General features: G+C 39.3%; 1 protein-coding gene across 1 annotated transcript in view; it reads right to left on the bottom strand.

Moving 5' to 3' along the window:
- CCDC33 (coiled-coil domain containing 33) overlaps nt 1-20,746 on the bottom strand; it is a gene marked incomplete at its 5' end in the record, with an annotated part of 185,888 nt that overhangs the window by 8,367 nt on the left and 156,775 nt on the right. The window contains 4 exons of the mRNA XM_036736500.1: nt 4,669-4,777; nt 6,808-6,939; nt 7,155-7,243; nt 7,707-7,917. Coding sequence (XP_036592395.1) covers nt 4,669-4,777; nt 6,808-6,939; nt 7,155-7,243; nt 7,707-7,917 — 541 coding nt within the window. The remainder of the gene's footprint in view (nt 1-4,668; nt 4,778-6,807; nt 6,940-7,154; nt 7,244-7,706; nt 7,918-20,746) is intronic.

The raw sequence follows: 20,746 nt of genomic DNA, 5'->3' as shown, positions 1-20,746 counted from the left end.
CTGAAAAATGAAAAGTTGCTGCAATCCTGTCCTAGCTTAGCTCCCTGCCTGTGGAATCTCCTCTTCCAATCCATCTTGCACAGAGCGGGCAATGTGGGGTTGTGGAGAGAGATTCCACTGAGTTTTGTATCTGAGTCTGCATCCTGACTCTGTTTCACTTATTATGCAGTAGCCTTGGGCAAATCACATCTTTTCCCTGAACCTCAACCATCTTCAATGAAGGTTTTAGATTAGATGATCTCCAAGGACCTATTTGCCTTTGAAATGAATGATCCTATGATTCTTGATAGGCTGCCAGGCTCTAGTGGTCTTCCTAAATAGTAAGCCTTCCAATGTACTGTGAATAGCCTCGCCAGTGTTCTAGATGACATAAGGCTGGCTATTTCAATGACCCAATTGCTTCTCAGGGACTTGGATGCTTTCAGGCTTAACTGCCCCACCTCTCTAATAAACAAATAATCCTTTAAGAGGTTGAAGAAGCAAAGAGTAAATACTCAGACCAGATTCTTACCACCAAAGAAGGATTGACTGCCAAAGTGGGCAATATGGAGATCTTAAAGTTTGTGATAAAGAGAGAAAAGAAAATCCGATCCTAGTAGGACATATCCCCTAGTTTTTGAGAGAGCATATTTCAAAGGGTTCGGAGAAAGATAGGTAGGATCCAATGGATTAGAATTCTACAGGAAAAGTCAAAGAGGAAGGATGTTCTCAAAAATGAAATTCTCAAGGCACCAAGAGGAACAATTCCAATAGGAAGGAAAAAGGGAAGCTATTTATTTAAAGAGAGCGATGTGGATGCACAAGGTGCTCACTGACCAACTTAGATTATTAAAGGACATGTGCCAAAGATGGAAGCAAGAAAAGGTAACTGAGAATGGACACCAAAGTATGGCAAGGCGTGTTGTCAGGAATACTAAAGCTTATAATAAGCTAAAGCTTGTAAGGGATGCTCAAAACAGTACAAACTTTATTGGGGAAAAGAGAAGGAAGGGGACTACTTCTTAGGGTGCATCAGACATTCGGGTAAGGGAGTAAGCATTTATATAGAGCCCACTATGTGCCAGGCACTATGCTAAATGCTTTACAAATATTATCTCATTTGATCTTCATAACTACCTTGCAAGGAAGGTGCTATTATCCCTATCTTACACTTGAGGAAACTGAGGTATATGCTCAGCTGCTAACTGTTTGAGGTTGGATTTGAACTTAGGTCTTCTTGACTCTAGCTCTATATCCATTTCTCTACCTAACTGCCCAAGTGGTAAACAAATGATTGAGAGAAAGGGGAACTATTCACTTTTCTCTGCCAAGGAGAATGATATTTGAGTTGGAACAGGTAGACCCAAAGTGGCTATGAGGAATTTGGAGCCAAAGAAAAGCAAAGAAACACTAATATGGTGCCCAAATCTTCTCGCTAGATTCAAGTTCCAGGCTGAGTTATAATCCAAGATACTGAAAGAAGTAGTGGTTATGATTGCTGAGCCCTGATTGTAGCCATCAAAAGGAATGAAGAACCCTCCTGAAGAAAGGAAAAAACCACACTAATCTTCAATGGAGGGAAGAGAATGGGGTCTGCAAGTTATAAGTCAATTAATTTGATTTTGATTATTGGTGAAATTGTCGAATATATCGAAAGGATGATCGGTGTGTACTGAGAAGAAAGAGTGACGATTTAAAAAAACATAACACATTATAGCTGCGTTCAATTTCTTTCTTGAGTTCCTATATTGGTAGATAAGGGGAATGATGTAGGTGGCTAGATTTTTAGCAAAGCATTTGGCAATCTCTCACAATATTTTGTGGACAAGATGGAGAGATGACGGCTAGACAGTATGGCAAGGTAAAATCAGAAGTGGTTCAAGTGTATCCAATCAATGTCCATTTGGAAGGAGGTCTATTTTGAAATGGCCCAGGTATCTGGGCATGGCTTGGAACTTAATCCATTCAACGATAAGTACTACGTTACAATACTGTTATGTGCCAGGCACTGTGCTAAGCACTAGGGATAAAAATAGAAAAAAAGGACAGTCCCTACTCTCAGGTAGTTTATAATCTAAAATGAAGCAAATTCTGCATTCATTTTATTAACTGTGGATTGATTGCTATTACACGAAATGAGTTAGTGGGCATATTCCCTCAACAGAAGGACACAGGACATGTTCTCCTTACTTGACTGCCATACCTGCTCTCTGCTTTGGCCTGGCTATGAAGCATCGTGCAAAACTGCAACCCAGACAGCCAACTGAGTCTAGGCCATAAAGGGAGCCATAGTGCACAGGACAAAGGATTTGGAGTCGGTTCAAATCTTTCCACAGACATTCGCAGCCCGTGACCCTCAGAAAGTGACTTCATCTCTCTTTGTCTCAGTTTCCTCATCTGAAAAATGAGGGGGAAGGGAGTGGAACCCATAGCCTTGGACATCTCTTCTAGCTCTAAACCTATGACCCAAAGCTGACCTGCTGAACAGAATTGGTTATAGATTGCCAGCCTATGTTAGGAGCTGCGTGGTTTTATACTGAGATAGACAAAGGGCACTAAAGCCTCTTACAACTACACCAAACTGGGATAAGTAGATCTCAGGTATGTTTGAATATATCAGTGATAAGGAGGCATTAAGTGGATCATAGGCCTAGTAGGGCCAGGTCGAAGGATGAAGAGCCGTGCATGTTGACTCATCATTGGTAAAGGACCTCTTGGTTGGGCCTAACTCAGGCAAATTTAAATAGGAATTAACAGAATTCCTGTCATCTGAGGTGGCACCCGTGAATACTCATGAGTCATTCTGCAGGGCCTCTCTTTCTCTGAAGGGAGAAGGCCCAATAGAAATACCTATCTAGAATAAAATCTCATGCTTATCAAATTTGTAGCTGACACAGAACGAGGAGGGATATCTAAGCTGTTGAATGAGACAGGATTCAGAAAAAATCTTTACAAGCTCAGCTAGTTGAGCTGAATTTAATAAAGGGACATTAAACAGGGATAAATGCAATGCTCTGTTGGAGCGTAGGTTTGAGAAAGAGTTGATTGCTAAATTTTCATTGTAACCGTGTATACCTCGGAAATTGGCAAACATTACAAATCATGGCTTAATTTATTGTTTTGTTGTCTGGACCTAATAAAGTGATGCACAAAATATAAATAATGCTGATTAAACACAAAATGGGTTAGGCACTTCTTTCTCCAGAGAGCCAGTTGTTAAACATTTGCCAGCATACCTCTAGATAAATGTAAGATTTTATACCTGGGTTAAAAAAGGATCAGAAGAGGGGGAGGGGGAAGGAATAAGCATTTATGCTATTAAGCAAAGCACAGGGTCTAGGGTGACATTCCTGCAATACCCTCCCTTGGTCAGACCACACCTGGAGTATTAGGTTCAGTTGTGGGGGTCTTATATTAGGAAGGACAATGATAGGCTGGAGAGTACCCAATAAAAGCAATCAGAATAGTGAATGGCCATGACTTTATGCCAAATGAGGATATCTAGGGATTTAGAGGTGACATAGTAGGTGTCTTAAAATTTTCTAAGTATCACCAAGTGGAAGAGGGTCTTGCTTTCTTCTGCTTGGCTTAGCAGAAGGCCTAGATAGAATGCTTCTCAATTGGTTGATGACATAAAGCCAAGGAAGAAAGTTAAGAATCTGATGTTAGAAATGAGATCGAGAATTCCCTCATCAGGCTAGAATTTTAAGCCAGATCAAGAACAAGATTAAGTATAACAGGGATAAATGTAAAGTGTCCTCCACTTGGATTCAAAAAGTCAGTGTCACAAGAGTACAACTGGAAAAGGGTGATGAGAGGTTAGTTTGTCTGAAAAAAGACCTGGGGATTTCAATGAACATTGGCAGTACAATATGGCAGCCCTAAAAGCTAACTTGATCTTAAACTGCATTAAGAGAGGGAAGTATCTGGAAAAGAGAGATAATGATTCCCTAACGTACTCTGCTCGAGGCAGATCATGTAGTCATAGAATCACAGAATTGAAACTTGAAGGCACCTTAGAGATCATCGAGTCCCCCTCTCCCCTCATTTTAAAGATGAGAAAACCAACTCCCTGAGAGGTCAAGTAACTTGTCCTGGGTGATGAAGAGTGTGCCTGAGACAGGATTTGAACTCAGATCTTCCTGACTTCCCAGTACAGTGCTCTAGCTGCCCCATTATAGCACTATGTTCAGCTTAGGTTGCCACATTTTGGGAAGGACATTACTAAACTAGAGAGCATCCAGAGAAGAGTGACCCGGAAGATATTGGGCTTTGAGATCATTTTATAATCCCCTTGACCCAATTGGGAATTCCCTGAGTAGAGACTATGTCTCCTTCTGTTTTCTCCATAGCACTGAGCACACCAATTGTACTCAGTAAAGACATGTTAATGGGATAAGTTAAAGAGAAACAGGCTTGGGGTTTAGGTGCATTACTGGTTTACGTTTACATAGGCAGCCAAAGATGACCACTTGGCTGGCTGGGCTCTTTCAGGATGGTGGCCATGGATCTTGAGGATGAGGCTGAAGGGTGGGACCCCTGTCTAGATTTTAAGCTCCTTGAAGGCAGATCCCTTGTCTTCTTCATCTTTATGTCCCCCTCAGGGTCTATTCCAGCACCTTGTGCGTAGTGGTTCAAGATGAATAATGATTGAGTCAAAATAAATTGCTCAGAATTCACATGACTTACCCATGTGCTTTCCCAGAGGCCGCCCCAGTGGTGATGATAGAGTGTCAGACCTTTCCCTGGATGGTCGATTTACCTTGTCCTCCAAGATCTTTTCCATTGTTTGAATCACCTGCAGGGCAGAGAGAAGGAAAAGAATGGGGGGATATGAACCAGTCAAGGGGTACCACTCAGCTGGAGTTGAAGAGGGTTCTGAGTTGTTTATCTTTCCCTTCTTTGTTTGGACCTAGATCAGAGGTTCTTAACCTTTTCTGTGTCAAGAACCCCTTTGGTAGTATGGGGAAGCATGTGGACTGTCTTTTCAGAATCATAGTTTTAAATACATAAAGACAAACTTAGAAGTTTACAAAGTAAGACAATTATATTGAAATAAAAAAATTTTTTTAAAAAGTTCCCAAGTTTAAAATGACCTAATGAAAAGGAACATAGGGAGAAGGGAAGAAGACCAGACTTAGAGTCATAAGACCTTCAAATGAATCCTGTCTCCATCACTTATTAGTTAGGTAACCTGGTGCCTAGGTGGTGCAGTGGATAGAGGACCAGGACTGGAGTCAGGAGGACCTGAGTTCGAATTTGACCTCTGATACTTGCTAGCAGTGTGACCCTGGGCAAGTCACTTACTGCTGTCTGCCTCAGTATCCTCTTCTGTAAAAGGAGCTGGAGAAGGGAATGGCAAACCATCCTAGTGTCTTTGCCAAGAAAACCCCAAATGGGGTCATGGAGAATAGGACTTGATTAAAACGACTCAACAACAAAACCTTCTCTACCTACCTCATGGGGATGGTGGGAGAAAATTATTTTGTAAACTCTAAAGTGCTATAGAAATGTGAGGTATTTATTTGAATGGATCTGGGAGGTGCTGCCCAGGCCTAGCACAGACCTGAGTTTATAGGTTAGAATAGCAATAATGAGTCTCCGTTGTCTGCATGTTTCCTGCTGACGCCTGCTCATATCCTGAGCTGTGGTGGTCTCTAATTTGTTCTCTGTGTGAGTCTGTGAGGATTGGCAGAAATGACTTCACAATTGACCACCGACTCGGCTATGTTCCTATGGACCCCAATGACTGGTCTAGCCAGCTCTCGTTTAGGCAAAGAATGCAAGGCTCTCCTGATCCTAACCAGTCTGGCAAACTTCATCTAATCCATGCTTTCCTAATCACAAGGCCCTTGTGATTGATAAAGGGGAGTTTGAAATCCAGGCTTCTTCCTCACCAAGGTCCCCTTCCCACTCAGTCCCTGAGAATCTGTGCAGCAACAACAATCAGGCATAAGGGCAGAGACCCAGAGCTCTGTGCACTCCATTGAGGAATGACTCTCACTTTCTGTACCTTTCTGTGGGACTGAAGGGTTAGGAAGCCACCTGTTTGCATGTCAGGGAGTAATAGAGTCTCACCTCCTCAGTCACACGAGTTTCCTAAGAATGTGGGCTGCCCTCTCTTCACCTTCTCTCATTCTTGCTCAGAGCCCAGGAAGGGAGACCCTGGTGTTAGTGATGGCACTGGCGTCTGTGAACTTGTTGAAAACTGCCATAACTGTGCTTCAATATTTAACTGGTTTCTTTTGAGTTCCTATGTGTTTAATGCATTTTAAAAACAGTATTCTGAGAAGGGGCGCATTGACTTCACCACAGGGCCAAAAGGGTCCTTTGCATAAAAAATATAAGGACCCTTGATCTAATTGAAGCTTTTTATTTTACAGTTGAGATAGCAGTGACATGGAGATGGGAAGGGACTTTCCCAAGGACTAGTCCAGGGGTGGGGAACCTGCAGTCTTGAGGCTGCATGTGGTGATCTAGCTCCTAAGTGCAGCCCTTCAGTTGACTAGACCCTGACTTCTAATCTCCTAGCTATGGTGATACACACACACATACACACACATATACATACAGATATACACACACATATATACATATACACATGTATATATGTATGTGTGTGTGTGTATATATATGTGTGTGTACATATGTATATATACATAAATTCCCATTTCCTTCCCTTGTCTGCCTTTATTATCACTCCCTGATTTAGTTTCTCTGGCTAGTTGTTTTTTTTATTTTTTGGAGAGGAGAGGGCCTTGGCTTGAAGGCCTTTTGGTCCTGGACTGCTGCCTCGTCCCTGCCTGCCTGACCCACAGCTAAGCCTACCTTCTCCTGGTTCTTCACAGTTTGCTCCAGGCCCTTCATTTTCTGCAGCTTGTCCTGGCATCTCTTCAAGTTTTGCTGCTGTTGCTGGTGAGACTGTTGTATTAGCAACAAGTCCTTCTCCCGATCGTTCTTCTGTAAGGGTGGTGGGGTTGGGATCAGGGGATTTATGGTACAGAGAGAGACACTGAAAACTATCTACTGACACTCCCCTCTCCTGACCCACTCCCATGGACTGATACTTTGCCCTCCCCTTGTCTCCCCACTTTGTCTCCCTACCTCAATTCTTTACCCTCCCCTTACTCATCCCACCTACCTCTTGTTTCCCCCCTTTGTAAGATCACACTCACCCGAATTAACTCATTCTGCAGCTGCTGCACCCTATCCTTCAGCCTCCTCATTTCCGTGGTGCTATGGGAAAGTCTTTGCTTCATATTTGCTGTGGGGGTAGGGTGGGGGAATAGCTCAAGGAGCAGTGCTAGCCCAAACAAGCTCCAGCCATACCAAACGCTAGTTCAGTTTGGGTCTTTGTGGACCCAACAGTCCAGGTAGAAAGATGAAGAACTTCTGCTGCTGGGTTTCCTTTGGTAAAGCCCCCTCTCCCTCCCCAACCCCAGGATAAATTGGTCTTCCCCAGGTTCCCTCTTCCCTCCAAACACAGGACTTATTATCGAGGGGTTGGGAGGCTCTAGCCCTGAACACAGAACATCAATGTCGTCCTAAAGCAGGAAAGAAGGCCACTTGGAAAAATCATCAACACTTACCATCACGGCAAAATGATGCCACACTTTCATATCCCTTTCCCCTTCCATCTACCCACCCTCTCAAGAACAAAACAGCCAGTACCAGGGATCTCCCTGCTCCAGGGTCCTCTTGCATGGAGAGTCTCAAGATTCCCTCACCTATCATCTCTTCATCTTCCGCAGAGGCATGACCCATCTGCTCCTGTGTGGTCACCTGTTGCCGAAGGGAATTGTTTTCTGCCTCCAGTGTGGTCACTTGCCGACGCAGGACCAGGATGTCGCTGGCCATCTTTGTCATGGCTTTCTGGTAGTTGCTCGCCTCTCTCCAGACAGTTAATGATGTATCTGATTGTTTGGGCTTCTCTCCCACCTGGGAAAGCAAGCAATCAACATTTTTTCTAATTTTCTTGATTCTGTATATACCTACCTGCCCTTGGCAAGTCTTGTTTGCCATTCTGGGCCTCAGTTTCCTCATCAGTCAAATGAGGGAATTGGACTAAATATCTTCTATCTCCGCTCCCCCATCTCTTCCCAAACTCTGGGACCATTGGCCTTCATCTCCATTTGCTCAGGAATACTCCAGAAACACACTGGGCATATTTAGAACTCTAAACTATCCCCGAAACTTTGGAGGCCATCTGCGTATATAGCACTAATGAAGGAAATGAATCACAGAATGTTAGAGCTGACAGGGATTATCATTTCCACCTTCTTTATTTTATGGATAGGAAAACTGGAGTGGCCTGCTACTACTATAGGACACTTAGTAAGCCAGAAGTCAAATTCAAGCCTCTTTCAATCTTACCATGATGTATCTTCAATAAAAAACTCTCCCCTGGAAATAACATAAGAAAACAATCCAGAAAAATAGGATAGAGAGGGCTTGCTGCAGGTTGAGACTCCATAGCATGTCATCAGAGAGGAATCCCAAATTTTATTTATTTTGTTTCTTAATAGTCTGCAGCTTTGCTGAAGTTATTATCTCAATGGGTACCTTTGTTGATTCTCTAGGCTTTTCCAAGTATACCTCTTTACCATCAGTAAATAGGTATAGTTTTATCTATTCTTTGCCTATATTTGTGACTTTACATTTTTATCTTATTGCTGCTGCTGTTGCTAGCATTTTCAGAACTACAGAAAGTAATAGTGAGGAAAATGGGCATTCTTGCTTTATTCTTATATTTACTGGGAAAGGTTCTAGCATATCCCCATTGCATATGACACTTGTTTTTGGTTTTAGATAGCTGCATTTTATGATATTAAAAAAGGTCCCTCTATGCCCATACGTTGTAGAGTTTGGGGCATAAGAGAGTACTATAGTTTGTAAAACTATTTTTTCATGTGGTTTTGGACATTTTGGTTTTTAATGTTATTATTTATATTGATTATTTTCCTAATGTTGAACCATCCTTCCATTCCCGGTATAAATTCCACTTGATCATAATGTATGATTTCTTGGAAAAACCACTGCAATCTGTTTAACAGGATTTTGTTTAATTTTTTTTGAATTAACATTCACTAATGACATTGGATTACAATTTTCCTTCTGTGTTTTATCTTTCCCTGGTTTAGGTATTTGTCTCATAAAAGATTCTGGTAGAGTGCTTTCTTTCTGTTTTTGAGAATAGTTTATGAAGAATGGGTAATAATTGTTTTTAAAAAGTTTGATAGAATTCTCTTGTGAATCTATCAGAATCCAGAGTTTCTAATTTGGTAGTTCCTTTATAGCTAGATCTACTTCATTTTCTGAGATTGGACTTTCTAAGAGTTCTATCTTATCTTTTTGACAGTTGGGATTTTTTATATTTTTGAAGGTATTCCTCTATTTTGTGTTTTCAGTTTTGTTAGTATATAACTGTGCATAATATGTTTTGATTATTCTTTTTATTTTTTTCTGGTTTTGTTGTGACTTCACCTTGTTCATTTACCATTTCATCTATTTGATTTTATGACATCTTTTAGAAAATCAAATTAGCTAACAGTTTATAAATTTTATTATTTTTTTTCAAAAAATTAGTTTTTAGTTTTATTTATCATTTCTGTGGGGTTTTTGGTTCCAGTTTTTCTATTTTCTCCTCTAATTTTTAATATTTTCTCTTTTGAGATTATTTTAGTTTAGTTTTGTTTATTTGTTCACTTTCTAATTAAAAAACACATTCAGTTCATTAATCTTTTTCTATTTTACTTATGCATATATATAAATACATACATGCAGAAATATGATTTCCCCTTGAGAACTACTTTATTTGCATCCTCAAAATTTTGATGTTATTTCATCATTATAATTTTCTTTCATGTAATTATTATTTCTATAATTTTTTTCTTTGATCCATTCATTATTTAGTATCAAATTGTTGTCTCCCCTTTGGTCTGTGTCTTTTGTTTGTCGTCACTAAACTAATGACAATTTATTATCGAGTTATGGTTTATAAAGGATGTATTTGTAATTTCTGCTTTTTAACATTTGTTTATTCTTTGTGCCCTAATACATGGTCAATTTTTGTGAAAGTTCCATATGACACTTAAAAATACATAAATTCTTTTGCAGTCCTGTTTAGAAGATGCCATAAATCTTTTAGTTCTAGTTTCTCCAACAATATGTTCAGTATCACATTTTTCCTTTTGTTCATCTTTCTGTTAAAACTTATTGAAAACTGAGAAAGGGACATTAAAGTCTCCTGTTGCTACTGTGTTCTCTGTCTTCTTGTAGCTCAGTTAAAGTTTCCTTTATAAATGTGGATACTAAGGTATTTGGAGCATATGTATTTATAACTGCTATTGGTTTGTTGCCTATGATTCCTTTTAGCATAATGTAGTTTCCTTATTTATCCCATTTTTTCAATGTTTGTTTTTGCTTTGTCAGATAGTATGATTACAACACCTGCTTTTTTGGACTCATTTGTTACACACTAAGATGCTTGCCATTTCCTCAGTTTAATTTTGTGTATTTACTTGTTTTTTTAGATGTGTTTCTTGTAAGCAACAGATTGTAGGGGCTTGTGTTCTTATCCAGTCTGTCAACCTTTCTTGCCTTATTGGTTTGTTTAATCCAGTCACATTTAAGGTTGAGAGTTAGGTTTATACTTTCTTCCATTTGTCTCTAATGCTATTTATAAAGTTATGATTCCTTTCCCATTCTTCCACTATAAACACCATACTATGTCTCCTCAGGTGCTTTAGCTTAATATTTTTAAAGCTGCCCCTATTCCCATTGGCTCTTTTCCCTGCATCTCAGATATCTCTTCCCATTTGTTATCCCTTTCCTTTCAGAGTTTTTTTTTTTTTTAAATGAGGGCCTTTTTCTTTCCTGCTTTAATCTGGCTTTTAATCCTCCTCTTTCCCCTTTTTATTCCCAGTTAGTCAAGTAGATTCTCCCTTCTTTGCCTTCCCTTTAACTACCTCTGTTCATTAGTTTAAAAAACTCTCTCTCTCTCTCTCTCTCTGCCAGTTCCTGCATGGGACAAAAATGACACTGCCCAGTGGCAGGATCCTCCCTCTCATATCCCCAATTATGCAGCCCACTACTGACCTAATATTGCTTCTCTAGTTACCTTCCTCCTTCCTTTGCCTCATTTGCCTCAAAACCTCCACCAGTGCCCCAGGTACTAGTTACCTCAAGGAGCTCCAAATCCTCTCCCACCTCCTGAGGCAGGACAAGTGGTCTTTCTAAGCACTAAATCCCCATAGACAACATTCAACACAAGGTCCCCATCTCCCTTCACCCATAGGAGCATTCTTCAGTGGAGTTCCTTACCCCCACCAAAACAAGGCTTCCCTCTTACTGCCCCCTTTCAGTCCTTCCTTTCACTACACCTCTTCATTCACTCCCCTGTAGGCTCTTCTTTTCCTGAGATACCATAGGAGTTACTTTCCATTGAAAGTGTTAGTTCTTGACTAGATCAGGGCACATTACACACTCCCCTTTGCCCCCCTCTTTTCCTCTCCTCTTTCCACACATCCCTCTATTTAAAATACGTTGATTCGCCTGCAGGTGGAGTGCTATGAGGTTATGTCTAAAATGCCCTTGGCCCATTTCTCCACCATTACTTCTACCAGACTTCTGTATTCACCCTTGTCTCTTTTTGCATATATAGAAAGGAGGATCTTCCTGGTCTCTCTGATGCCACTCTCTAGTGCTGTTGCTGTCCTTGGCTACAGCATCGATTTATTCATCCTGCATTTTTGTTGTCTAGGGTAATCTCTTCAGGTTTGGTTTTCTTTCTAAGAATGTGTTATATACCTGGTTATTTTTGAGTGTTCATCTTTTTTTATTTATGTTTACACTCAGATTTTTGGAGTAGGTCATTTTGTGCTGTATTCTGAGCTCCATCCTTCTTCAGAACACATTATTCCATTCTCTCCTGTGTTTTCTAATGGATGCAGAATAGTCTTACATTTTCTTTCCTTTGTATTTGAAGACCTTTCTCCTGGTCACTTGCAGAATTTGTTACTTCTGAATTAAATTGTTAAATTTAACTACTATGTGTCTTAGAGTTTGTAGCCTTGGTGGTTTTTTTCTGGAGACAATCTATGGATTATTTTCACTTATGTTTTTGATTAGTGTTCATATGTTCTGGGGAGTTTTCTTGTACTATTTGTTGCATTATGTTGCTCAGGTTTTTTGACTTGTGTTCTTCTGGGAGACCTATTATCTTTATGTTTTTTTCTACATACCCTGTCTTTGGGATCCATATATTTTGCTTGAATGGAAAGTCTATTTTCTTTAAATGTAATTTTAAGCTTCTTTTCTTCTAGATCATCTTCCACATTTGTACATTTACATTCTCAATCAGTTGTCTTGTTTTTGTTGCTGTTGTTATTTGGTGAGTCTTGTCATTGCAGATTTGAGTTTTTCTATTCTGCCAATTGTTTTTCTTTAAAGGCCATAAATTCTGCTCTCACAATTCTTATTATCTTTTAAACCATTCAGGAATAGTATATTATGGTTCCATGTTCTCCTTCAAATCCATGGGGTCTTCTGTCTCATCAATCATTTTCCTTTGTTTTGCAGTATTTATTCATAGACTCCTGAAATTGTTTACTAGATTGGAGGCCATATTTTCTTCTGCTATTACTGTTTTCCTTATTAATTGATCTACTTATGCCTAAAGTTTTGAGGGTTTTTTCCTCTTGAGATTTTTGTTAATGTCACTCTCCACCCCCCCCCCCCTTATTTTTCTTGTTTCTTACTTTCTGACTCTCTCCCTGTTGATAGTTTCCAGGAGGCTTGATCTCAAAGCATCTCAGCCTTCCCCCACACTAAGCACTTTTTATTTCCCTAGTGTAGGTCTCTGCCCAGAGACTCTTGGTGGATAGAATTAGTCCCAGCTAGATGCCTGGCTCTTTTGCTCAAGCTTAGTGGATTGCTACCTAATCCCCCAAATATGGTGCCCTATCACATTTCCTCCATTCCTCAATTCTCTCTCAGTAGAGAACATTGTCACAGTAATACTGCTGCAATCTGGGTTGATTTCTTTCATTTGGAGTTTGGCTCCCTGAAGCTCTGAGAGGAAAGGGAAAGTGTCATAGGGTCAAGCTCTAGCTCAAGTTCAGACACATGTCCTGCCCCTTTCCCTCAGTTGCTACGCTCTTCTGCAGAGATCTTTTGCAACAAGAACACTGACTATTGAGGCCTCATCAAATTTCTGCAATTTGGGGCTTGGATCTTAGTGGCACCGAAAAGAGGGAAGGGAAGCTGGGGTATAGGATTGAGTTTTGTTGCAAGCCCACAGATTGGGTTGGCTAAATCAGCCTTGCTCTGGTTGCGTGGTGGGTGTGGTATTGAGTGAGCTGAAAGTAGCCGTTAGTGCATAGAATGTTTCTTTAACCTTCTTTTGGGTTCCTGATGTCCTACACCATGGAGACAGCTGAAGTTACTTTATCTTTGGCACATATTGTTTGTTTTAGAAAGGTTCGAGAGGCCATGGGGGAATCAGAAAAAATGTCTTGTCAGCGATCTTGTTGATCATATGATCTAGAAGTGACCTCCCTAAGTTTAATTTCATAGCAACATAGAAACACGGATATAGAGTTGGAAGAAACTTCAGAAGTGACCTTGTCCACTTTCCTTTCCTTTATAGATAAGGTGACTGAGGCTCAGAGAAGTTAAATGACTTTCCCAGAGTCATAGAGGTAATAAAAAGCAAAGGGAGGATTAAAACCCAGGTCTTGTGACTCCAAATTCACTGGGCAGAGATCTTTCCCTTAGCCCACTTGGCTTATGTTGCCAGGAGTTTGAGCCAGGTGATGTCTTGTGTTGGTAACCAAAAATGGGCTCCTTAGCACTTAGTCAGCAAGTGCCCTTGACTAGTTTGGCTTTTTCCCCTGAACTAACTGAATGCTGTTTGTATGTTGGATTGGAGTAAGCTTGTTGGCCCCTTCACCTTGCTTCCCTTGCTTAAGCTGATTGAAAGAACCTGTGCTTTCCCCAGCGTACCTTACACCCCTGCAGAAGCCGGATGGTTAAAAACAGCTTCCGTTGGAGCCAGAGGCAGCTACAGCTACAGCTACAGCCACAGCCGAAGCTGAAGCAGGAGCTGCCGGTAGCAGAGCTGACCTACGGGAGGAAGCTGAACAAGGACTTGAGGCCAGTGGGTAATCTTTTTACCATAGAGGGGAAGCATGTATATGATTTTGCTGTACACCATCATGCTTCCCTGTGGCCTCCTGGTTACTCTTGTGAGGCGTACTTATTGGGCCTGGAAGCTTTTGATCAATATATCAAAATGGGGATGCTGGTTCATGGGTTGGTTACTGTGGAGCCTAAGTATATGCTTTGATTCTTCTGCCTCCTACTTTGAGAGTTTCTTATATCTGGTGGTTCTGAACCTTTCAGACATATATATGATCCTCTTTGAAATTATAAACTCTGCCCTCCTAATACATGTCTTCCCCATAATACAGAGGAAAGAACTAAAGCACAGTGAGGACAGCAGCTGAACTACAGTCACACCTCCTGCCTGAGGTCCTTGAGATCTCTTTTTCCAATGGTTTCACTGGGGGCTGGTTAAAATGGCATTTTCTGGGTATTCAACTGCATACTCATAGGACACAAGAACCTCTGCTCAAGAGAGAATTACATTTTAGAGAATTAGAGAGTTATGAAGGGGAAGGGATGCTAGCATCCCAAATCTGGTCAGTTGCTTTGATTTTTTAATGACTTGGCCTGGGTTCTTCCTTCGTTCCTTCGTTCCTTCCTTCCTTCCTTCCTTCCTTCCTTCCTTCCTTTTTTGTTTATATCACCAGTACCCGACATAGTGACTGGAGTATTACAGGTTCTTAATAAATACACATTAATTAACTGGTATTTAAAAACTGGCAGAGTTTGCGTATCCCATGCCAATTTTAAGATGAGGAAGACTTGGCTACATTCAGTTCAATAACTTCTGGCAAGATGACTGAGTAATCATATCTAGGTCCAATTTCCCTTTGTCATCTCAAAAGAGCAAGAGAAGCACAAAATAAAATAAAAGAATAATAAGAAGAGGAGAAAAAGAAGGAAAAGCTCAAAGAACTAAAGAAAAGGGTAAAATAAAAATGCTCTAACACAATGAACACCTACTGTAGAGCAAAAGATAGATTATCTCCTAACTTCCAGAGTGGGTTGTTGTTACTGTTCAGTTGTTTCAGACTTTTTGTGACCCCATTTGGGGTTTTCTTGGAAAAGATACTGGAGTGGTTTGCCAGGTCACTTTACAGGTGAGGAAACTGAGGCAAGCAGGGTTAAGTGAATTGTTCAGGGTCATACAGCTAGTAAGTGTCTGAGGCTGGTTTGAACTTAGGAAGATGACTTTTCCTTAGTCCAGGCACAATACTCTAACCACTGAGCTGCCTAGCTGCTCCTCAGAGTGAATTATACTAATAATAATAGGTAGCATTTTAAGGAAGCATAAGTTTTCAAAATGCTTTATAAATCTGATCTCATTTTTATATAAATTTGATATATTTTATATAGTTATATAACACTTTGTATAAATTTGACTTATTTTATCTTCATCTACCCTAGAAGGTAGGTGCTGTTATTACCTCCATTTTACAGATAAGAAGACCAAGGCAGGCAGAAGTCAAATGGCTTGCCCAGAGTTACACAGGTAATAAGTCTCTGAGGCTATATTTGAACTCAGGTCTTCCTGACTCCAGGTCCAATACCATATCCATTGAACCACCTAGCTCCAAGGTATAAGGGGTTAGACTATAAATGAAAGAATTAAAGAAGATATTAGAATTTTAAAATTAGAATAAATAATAATAATTAATAAATGAAATAAAAAGGAATAAAAATTAGAATAAAGAATTAAAGAAGGAAATTAGAATTATATTGAATTTTTAAAAGATAAACATGAGAATGGTTTAAAAATGAAAAAAATTAATAAAGCAGTGGATACCCTAAAAATGAGAGTAACAGACACAGAACAAAAATGTGAAAATGCAATAATAAATATCACAACAGAAGTTTTCAATAACTCACAAAATAATGGAAAAAATACTTAGGTTTCTTTGGATCAAAGAACACATTTTGAAGAAGGAGCTTAGTGAGACAATCTGAGAGTTATTTGTTGCTTATTAAAACATGATTGAAGAGATTATATATGGGAAAATAACATAAGTGAACAGTCAGAAGTGTTGGATAAAGAAGGCACACTGGGAGAATCCCCAAGATGCTATTAGAGAGTAATCCCAAGTTTGATTCATATAAAAGTAGAGACACTAAGTTCCATAGCTATGATTTGAAAAATTGTTGATAACTTTTGTTTTTAGATCACTTCATTTCCAAATATATCTCTCCTCCCTCCTCCACCCAGAAAGCCATCCTATATAGAAGAGAGTAAAGAGGAAAGAGGAAGCACTCTAGCAAAACTGATCAACACATCACATAAATCTGACAGTATGTGCTATAAACTTCATATCCATAGTTCCTCACCTCTGCAAAAACCCACAGCTTAAATTTTAAAGAAGAATCTTGTAAGTATAGTAAAACATATAGGAATCCATATCAACAATAAAGAATTAAAGAAAATTCTAGAATATGATACAAAAAGCCAGAAGTTGGCTTTTACTCCAAAATAACAAATTGTGCAAAGTTGACTATACTTCTCTGTGAAAGAAAATGAATTTTCAGCAGGATTATGCATTTTAAAAAAAAAATTATTCCTTCAGAGAAAACCAGAGATGACCAGGCCATTTCAAATGCAAATTTGGCAAAGAAAAGATGCTTTATAAAGATAAATAAAACCACATGGCATAAAAAAGGCTAGGCGATAATGATTTGATATTTACATGCTGTAAAGAGACAAAGCTATTTTCTCTTAGAAATCCCACATTATCTGATATCCATTGATTAAACAAAGAATTATCAAAACTATGTTTTAATGCTATTAAGGGTGATCAGAAAGAAGTGTCTTAGAGAAAGGCAAATAAATCTTGTAATTGGGCCAACATGGGTGAAAGTAATTCACTCTTTAAAAGTAAGGGTTAGAGGACATAGGGAGATCCTGAACCATACTCTCATATAGTCTAGGAAAGGTAAATATAGAGTGATTATATCAGTAAAAATTAAAATCCGGGGATTTGAGTCAGATCTTGGGGAGAAAGAAAATGGATCTTGCTTCATTGCAATTAGGCTGGAGACTAGGATATTATTGTTTCAGGGAAAAGAAGCTACAGGTAACAAAGAAGGATCTGAAAAAGTCAAGGTGGGACTGAATTAGGTAGGAAAGGGGGAGAAAGTGTTTCTGTGGTTAAGGGAGGAGACTGATCAGATCTTTAAAGTAAAACAAACAGCATAGTTTTTAAGGGTAATTTAACAGAATTTGATGCAAGAGAAAAACAAACTTAACATATGTGACCTTGAATAGTAAAGGTCAAATTCACCCATTATGTGGAAAAGAGTCACAGACTTGGTTAGAAAGTAGAATCCAACAATTTGTTGCATATAAGAAATAGTCTTAAAACATAAAGACAGATACAGAGTTAAAAAACAAGGGACTGGAACCCAATTTATTATGTTTCAGTTGAATCCAAAAAGCAGGAATTGTAATCATGATTTCAGATAAGTCCAACATTTAAATGGATACTGTCAAGAGAGATAAACAGGAAAACTACATTATGCTTAAAGGGATCATAGGTAATGAAACAATATTAATATTGAGTAAATTATATTGTAACATATATTATTTCCATTAAGGGCATATATGTGTGTGTGTATGTGTAGGTATGTATGCATATACCTATATACATACATACATACATGCCTATAATGTCATTAATTGTAAGCAACTTCAATGTCCTTCTTTTGGAGCTTAGCAAATCTAACAGGGAGGTAATTAAGAAGGAAATTATAGAGCTAAATAGAATATTTGGAAAAAAACAAATCTTAAAAGATATACTTATTTTTGAACATCATGTGGCTATTTTATATATTTGGGTAGAAAGAACTAAATTCAAACCAACAAACATTAAACACCTACTATGTGTAATGCAAAATGGAGCATAGTGTACTGGATAAAGACCTGGTCTTGGAATCAAGTACCAATCTAACACTTGAAGTCTAACTATCAGCAGTCATTTAACCTTTCAGTTGCTCAGACAACTCTCTAAGACATTAACTTAATAGATGAGATGCTGATCAGCATTGATGGAACGAATTTAAGTGATGGGAGCTCTCTATACTGATGAAATTATAGACTCCTACCAGAAAACATGTGTAAGACACTGCATTATGTGCCAAAATCTTAGAACAACCAGAAAGGATTTGATGGTTATAGTGAACCTTGAATCAGCAATGATGGGCTTGTTTCCTAAAAGCAAACTTTGTAATGAAACAAAATCCCACTGCTCTTTCCTATTCTCCTTTTCTTCTTCCTTCTCCTTTTTTTTCCTGTTCTTACTTTATAAATTTAGGTTTGCAAGTCTCACACTCTAGAGCCTGCTATTTCCTCCTGAGTATTTTTGCTATCATTTGTGTAAGTCAGCACCAAGTTACTCTGAACAGGTACAGGCAAGTGAAAATTGTGACCTAGCTCCTTTTCCAGGTCAGTTTACCTTATTAATCCTTCACTGCACCCACTCCACCCCTTTTTCTGTCTTTGTCAGTAACTTGAATTCCTTAAAACTGTCAAAAGGTAAATGCTCTAAGTCTCCATAACACAAATGTCCAACATGAATAAGATAAATCCTATCAACTTTGCAAATGAGCATGCATTTATAAATCAACATGCAATGAGCTATTGGACAACATAGGGAGATTGAGAACATAAGATTTACAAATACAAAATAGGAACCACAGCACCTAGATCATTAAGTTGAAGTAGATCTTCTGAGCATGACTTTCCAGTTAAAGGAAATTAAAATAAAGTTAAAATAAAGTCTTAGTCTATAAGAACCAAAGGAAGAGATTTCTCTGAGGCTAGCGATCTGATTTCACTGATTGGCTCAGTCTAGGTAAAACAAGTCATTGTAGAACGGGGCTACTGTGTGAGTTCATAGTCTCTGCACCCAGATGGGATGGTATAATTCAAGGAATCTCTGTTTGCTGAGTCTGGGATCTATGTTTCAATTTATTTATTCTGTGACTATGCATGTCTCTCTCAGCGCAAATCTATACAGGATTGGCACCAGGGAAAATTTATCCAGTCTTTGTGTTCCTGAGAAAGTGGGACTCCTTGGGTAAAGAACAGACTAGTCTGTGTCTGCCTCTGAATAGCAGAAAGGGTATGGGGACCTCATCCGAGTCACAGTGGAAGAATCTGGCAAGAACTAGCAGTAGGCTAGATTAGAATTACAGAATGTTATGGATGGATACATGGAACCTTTGAGATCAACCTTTTTATGTGTAATGGACCCTTTTGGCAGTCTGGTGAATTTGTATGGACTCTCAGAATAACATTTTTAAAGACATAAAATAAAACACATAGCATTGCAAAAGAAACCAATTACTGTAGACTGAGATACAGTTATCAAAATAGTTTTTAAAAGCCAAGTTCATATACCCTACATTAAGGACCTCTGATCTAGCCCAATTCTCTCATTTTACTGATGAAGAAATGGGCCAGAGAAGAGAAGTGGCCTGTCCCAAGTCATGTAACTTTCTGGTGTTGGAATGGGGAATAAAACCCATGTTTCCTGACTTTTAGATGAATGTTCTAGAAAGAGTAGCACATGGCCTCTCTAGGACAACGAGCCTTTTGCCTAACTGTGACTTTGGAGTTCCATTTGCTTTTACTTTTCTGGGGTATGTGTAAGATGGATTTTAGTGTATGTAAATTGGATTTTGTTATTCTTTTTTAGATAATAGTTTCCAGGATCCTTGATATTAAGTCCCAGGATCCATGACCATAGCAATCTACTAGTTCCCAGGTTCATGACTTGTAAACAGTCTCACCACGCTTAAGTATCATATTATAATCTTAAGATAATATAAACATTTGAGTTAAGCTTTTAAGCACCCACTGCACATGCTCTGTGCTCAGTCATCATGATATTGCTAATGTTACTGTAAACTTGTGAGGCAGTTGCTGGCAAATTGCATTCTTTCTCCGTTACTTTATAAATCAAGTGGGCACTGGTCAGTAGTGGGGAATGCAAACACACAAGGGGAATGTGCATGTGTGTGTGCCTTGACCAGCCCCCATTGAGACTTAAGGGGGGAGTGCACAAGCTGGAATGCTGTGCATGTCTCTATCAGCCCCCCATTGAGACTTAGGGGATCCTCTAGGAGTTGGAACTCCCATTCTCTCTTGTCCCTGTGAGAAGAGTAATTAGGGGATGCTGTTGGAGTTATGCTCCTATTATCAGCAACCCCATTGAGAAGAATAAAACAATTAACCCCTTACTATGCCTCCATTCCTGTCCTTCTGGTTGCCCAGATCAAGAATGAACCTGCTAAAAGCACCCCTGTGTTACCCACCCTACAACTGGCGTAGTCAGTGTCTCCTGTGTTACACTGGGGAAGAGAATAGAAATACCCTCCTGTCTTCTTCCTCAGCATTGTTCTAAATTTCCTGTTCATTTCCAGACCCTATGATCAAAATGAAACTGGAATATCAGAAGATGGTAAAGAGCATACACTTAAGAAAGGAATCTCCCCTCTGCTTCCCACTCCCACTCTGCTAGTTCAGAGTCTTAGAGCCTCCAGACTGTTTCATTACAATGGACTCCTAACTGCTCTCCCTACCTCCAGTCTTTTTTCCCCAGTCAATTAT

The sequence above is a fragment of the Trichosurus vulpecula genome, chromosome 8 (assembly GCF_011100635.1).
Source record: "Trichosurus vulpecula isolate mTriVul1 chromosome 8, mTriVul1.pri, whole genome shotgun sequence".
Taxonomy (NCBI): Eukaryota; Metazoa; Chordata; class Mammalia; order Diprotodontia; family Phalangeridae; genus Trichosurus; species Trichosurus vulpecula.
The sequence above is the reverse complement of the archived record's forward strand: the minus strand, read 5'-3'. Positions and strand labels throughout refer to the sequence as shown.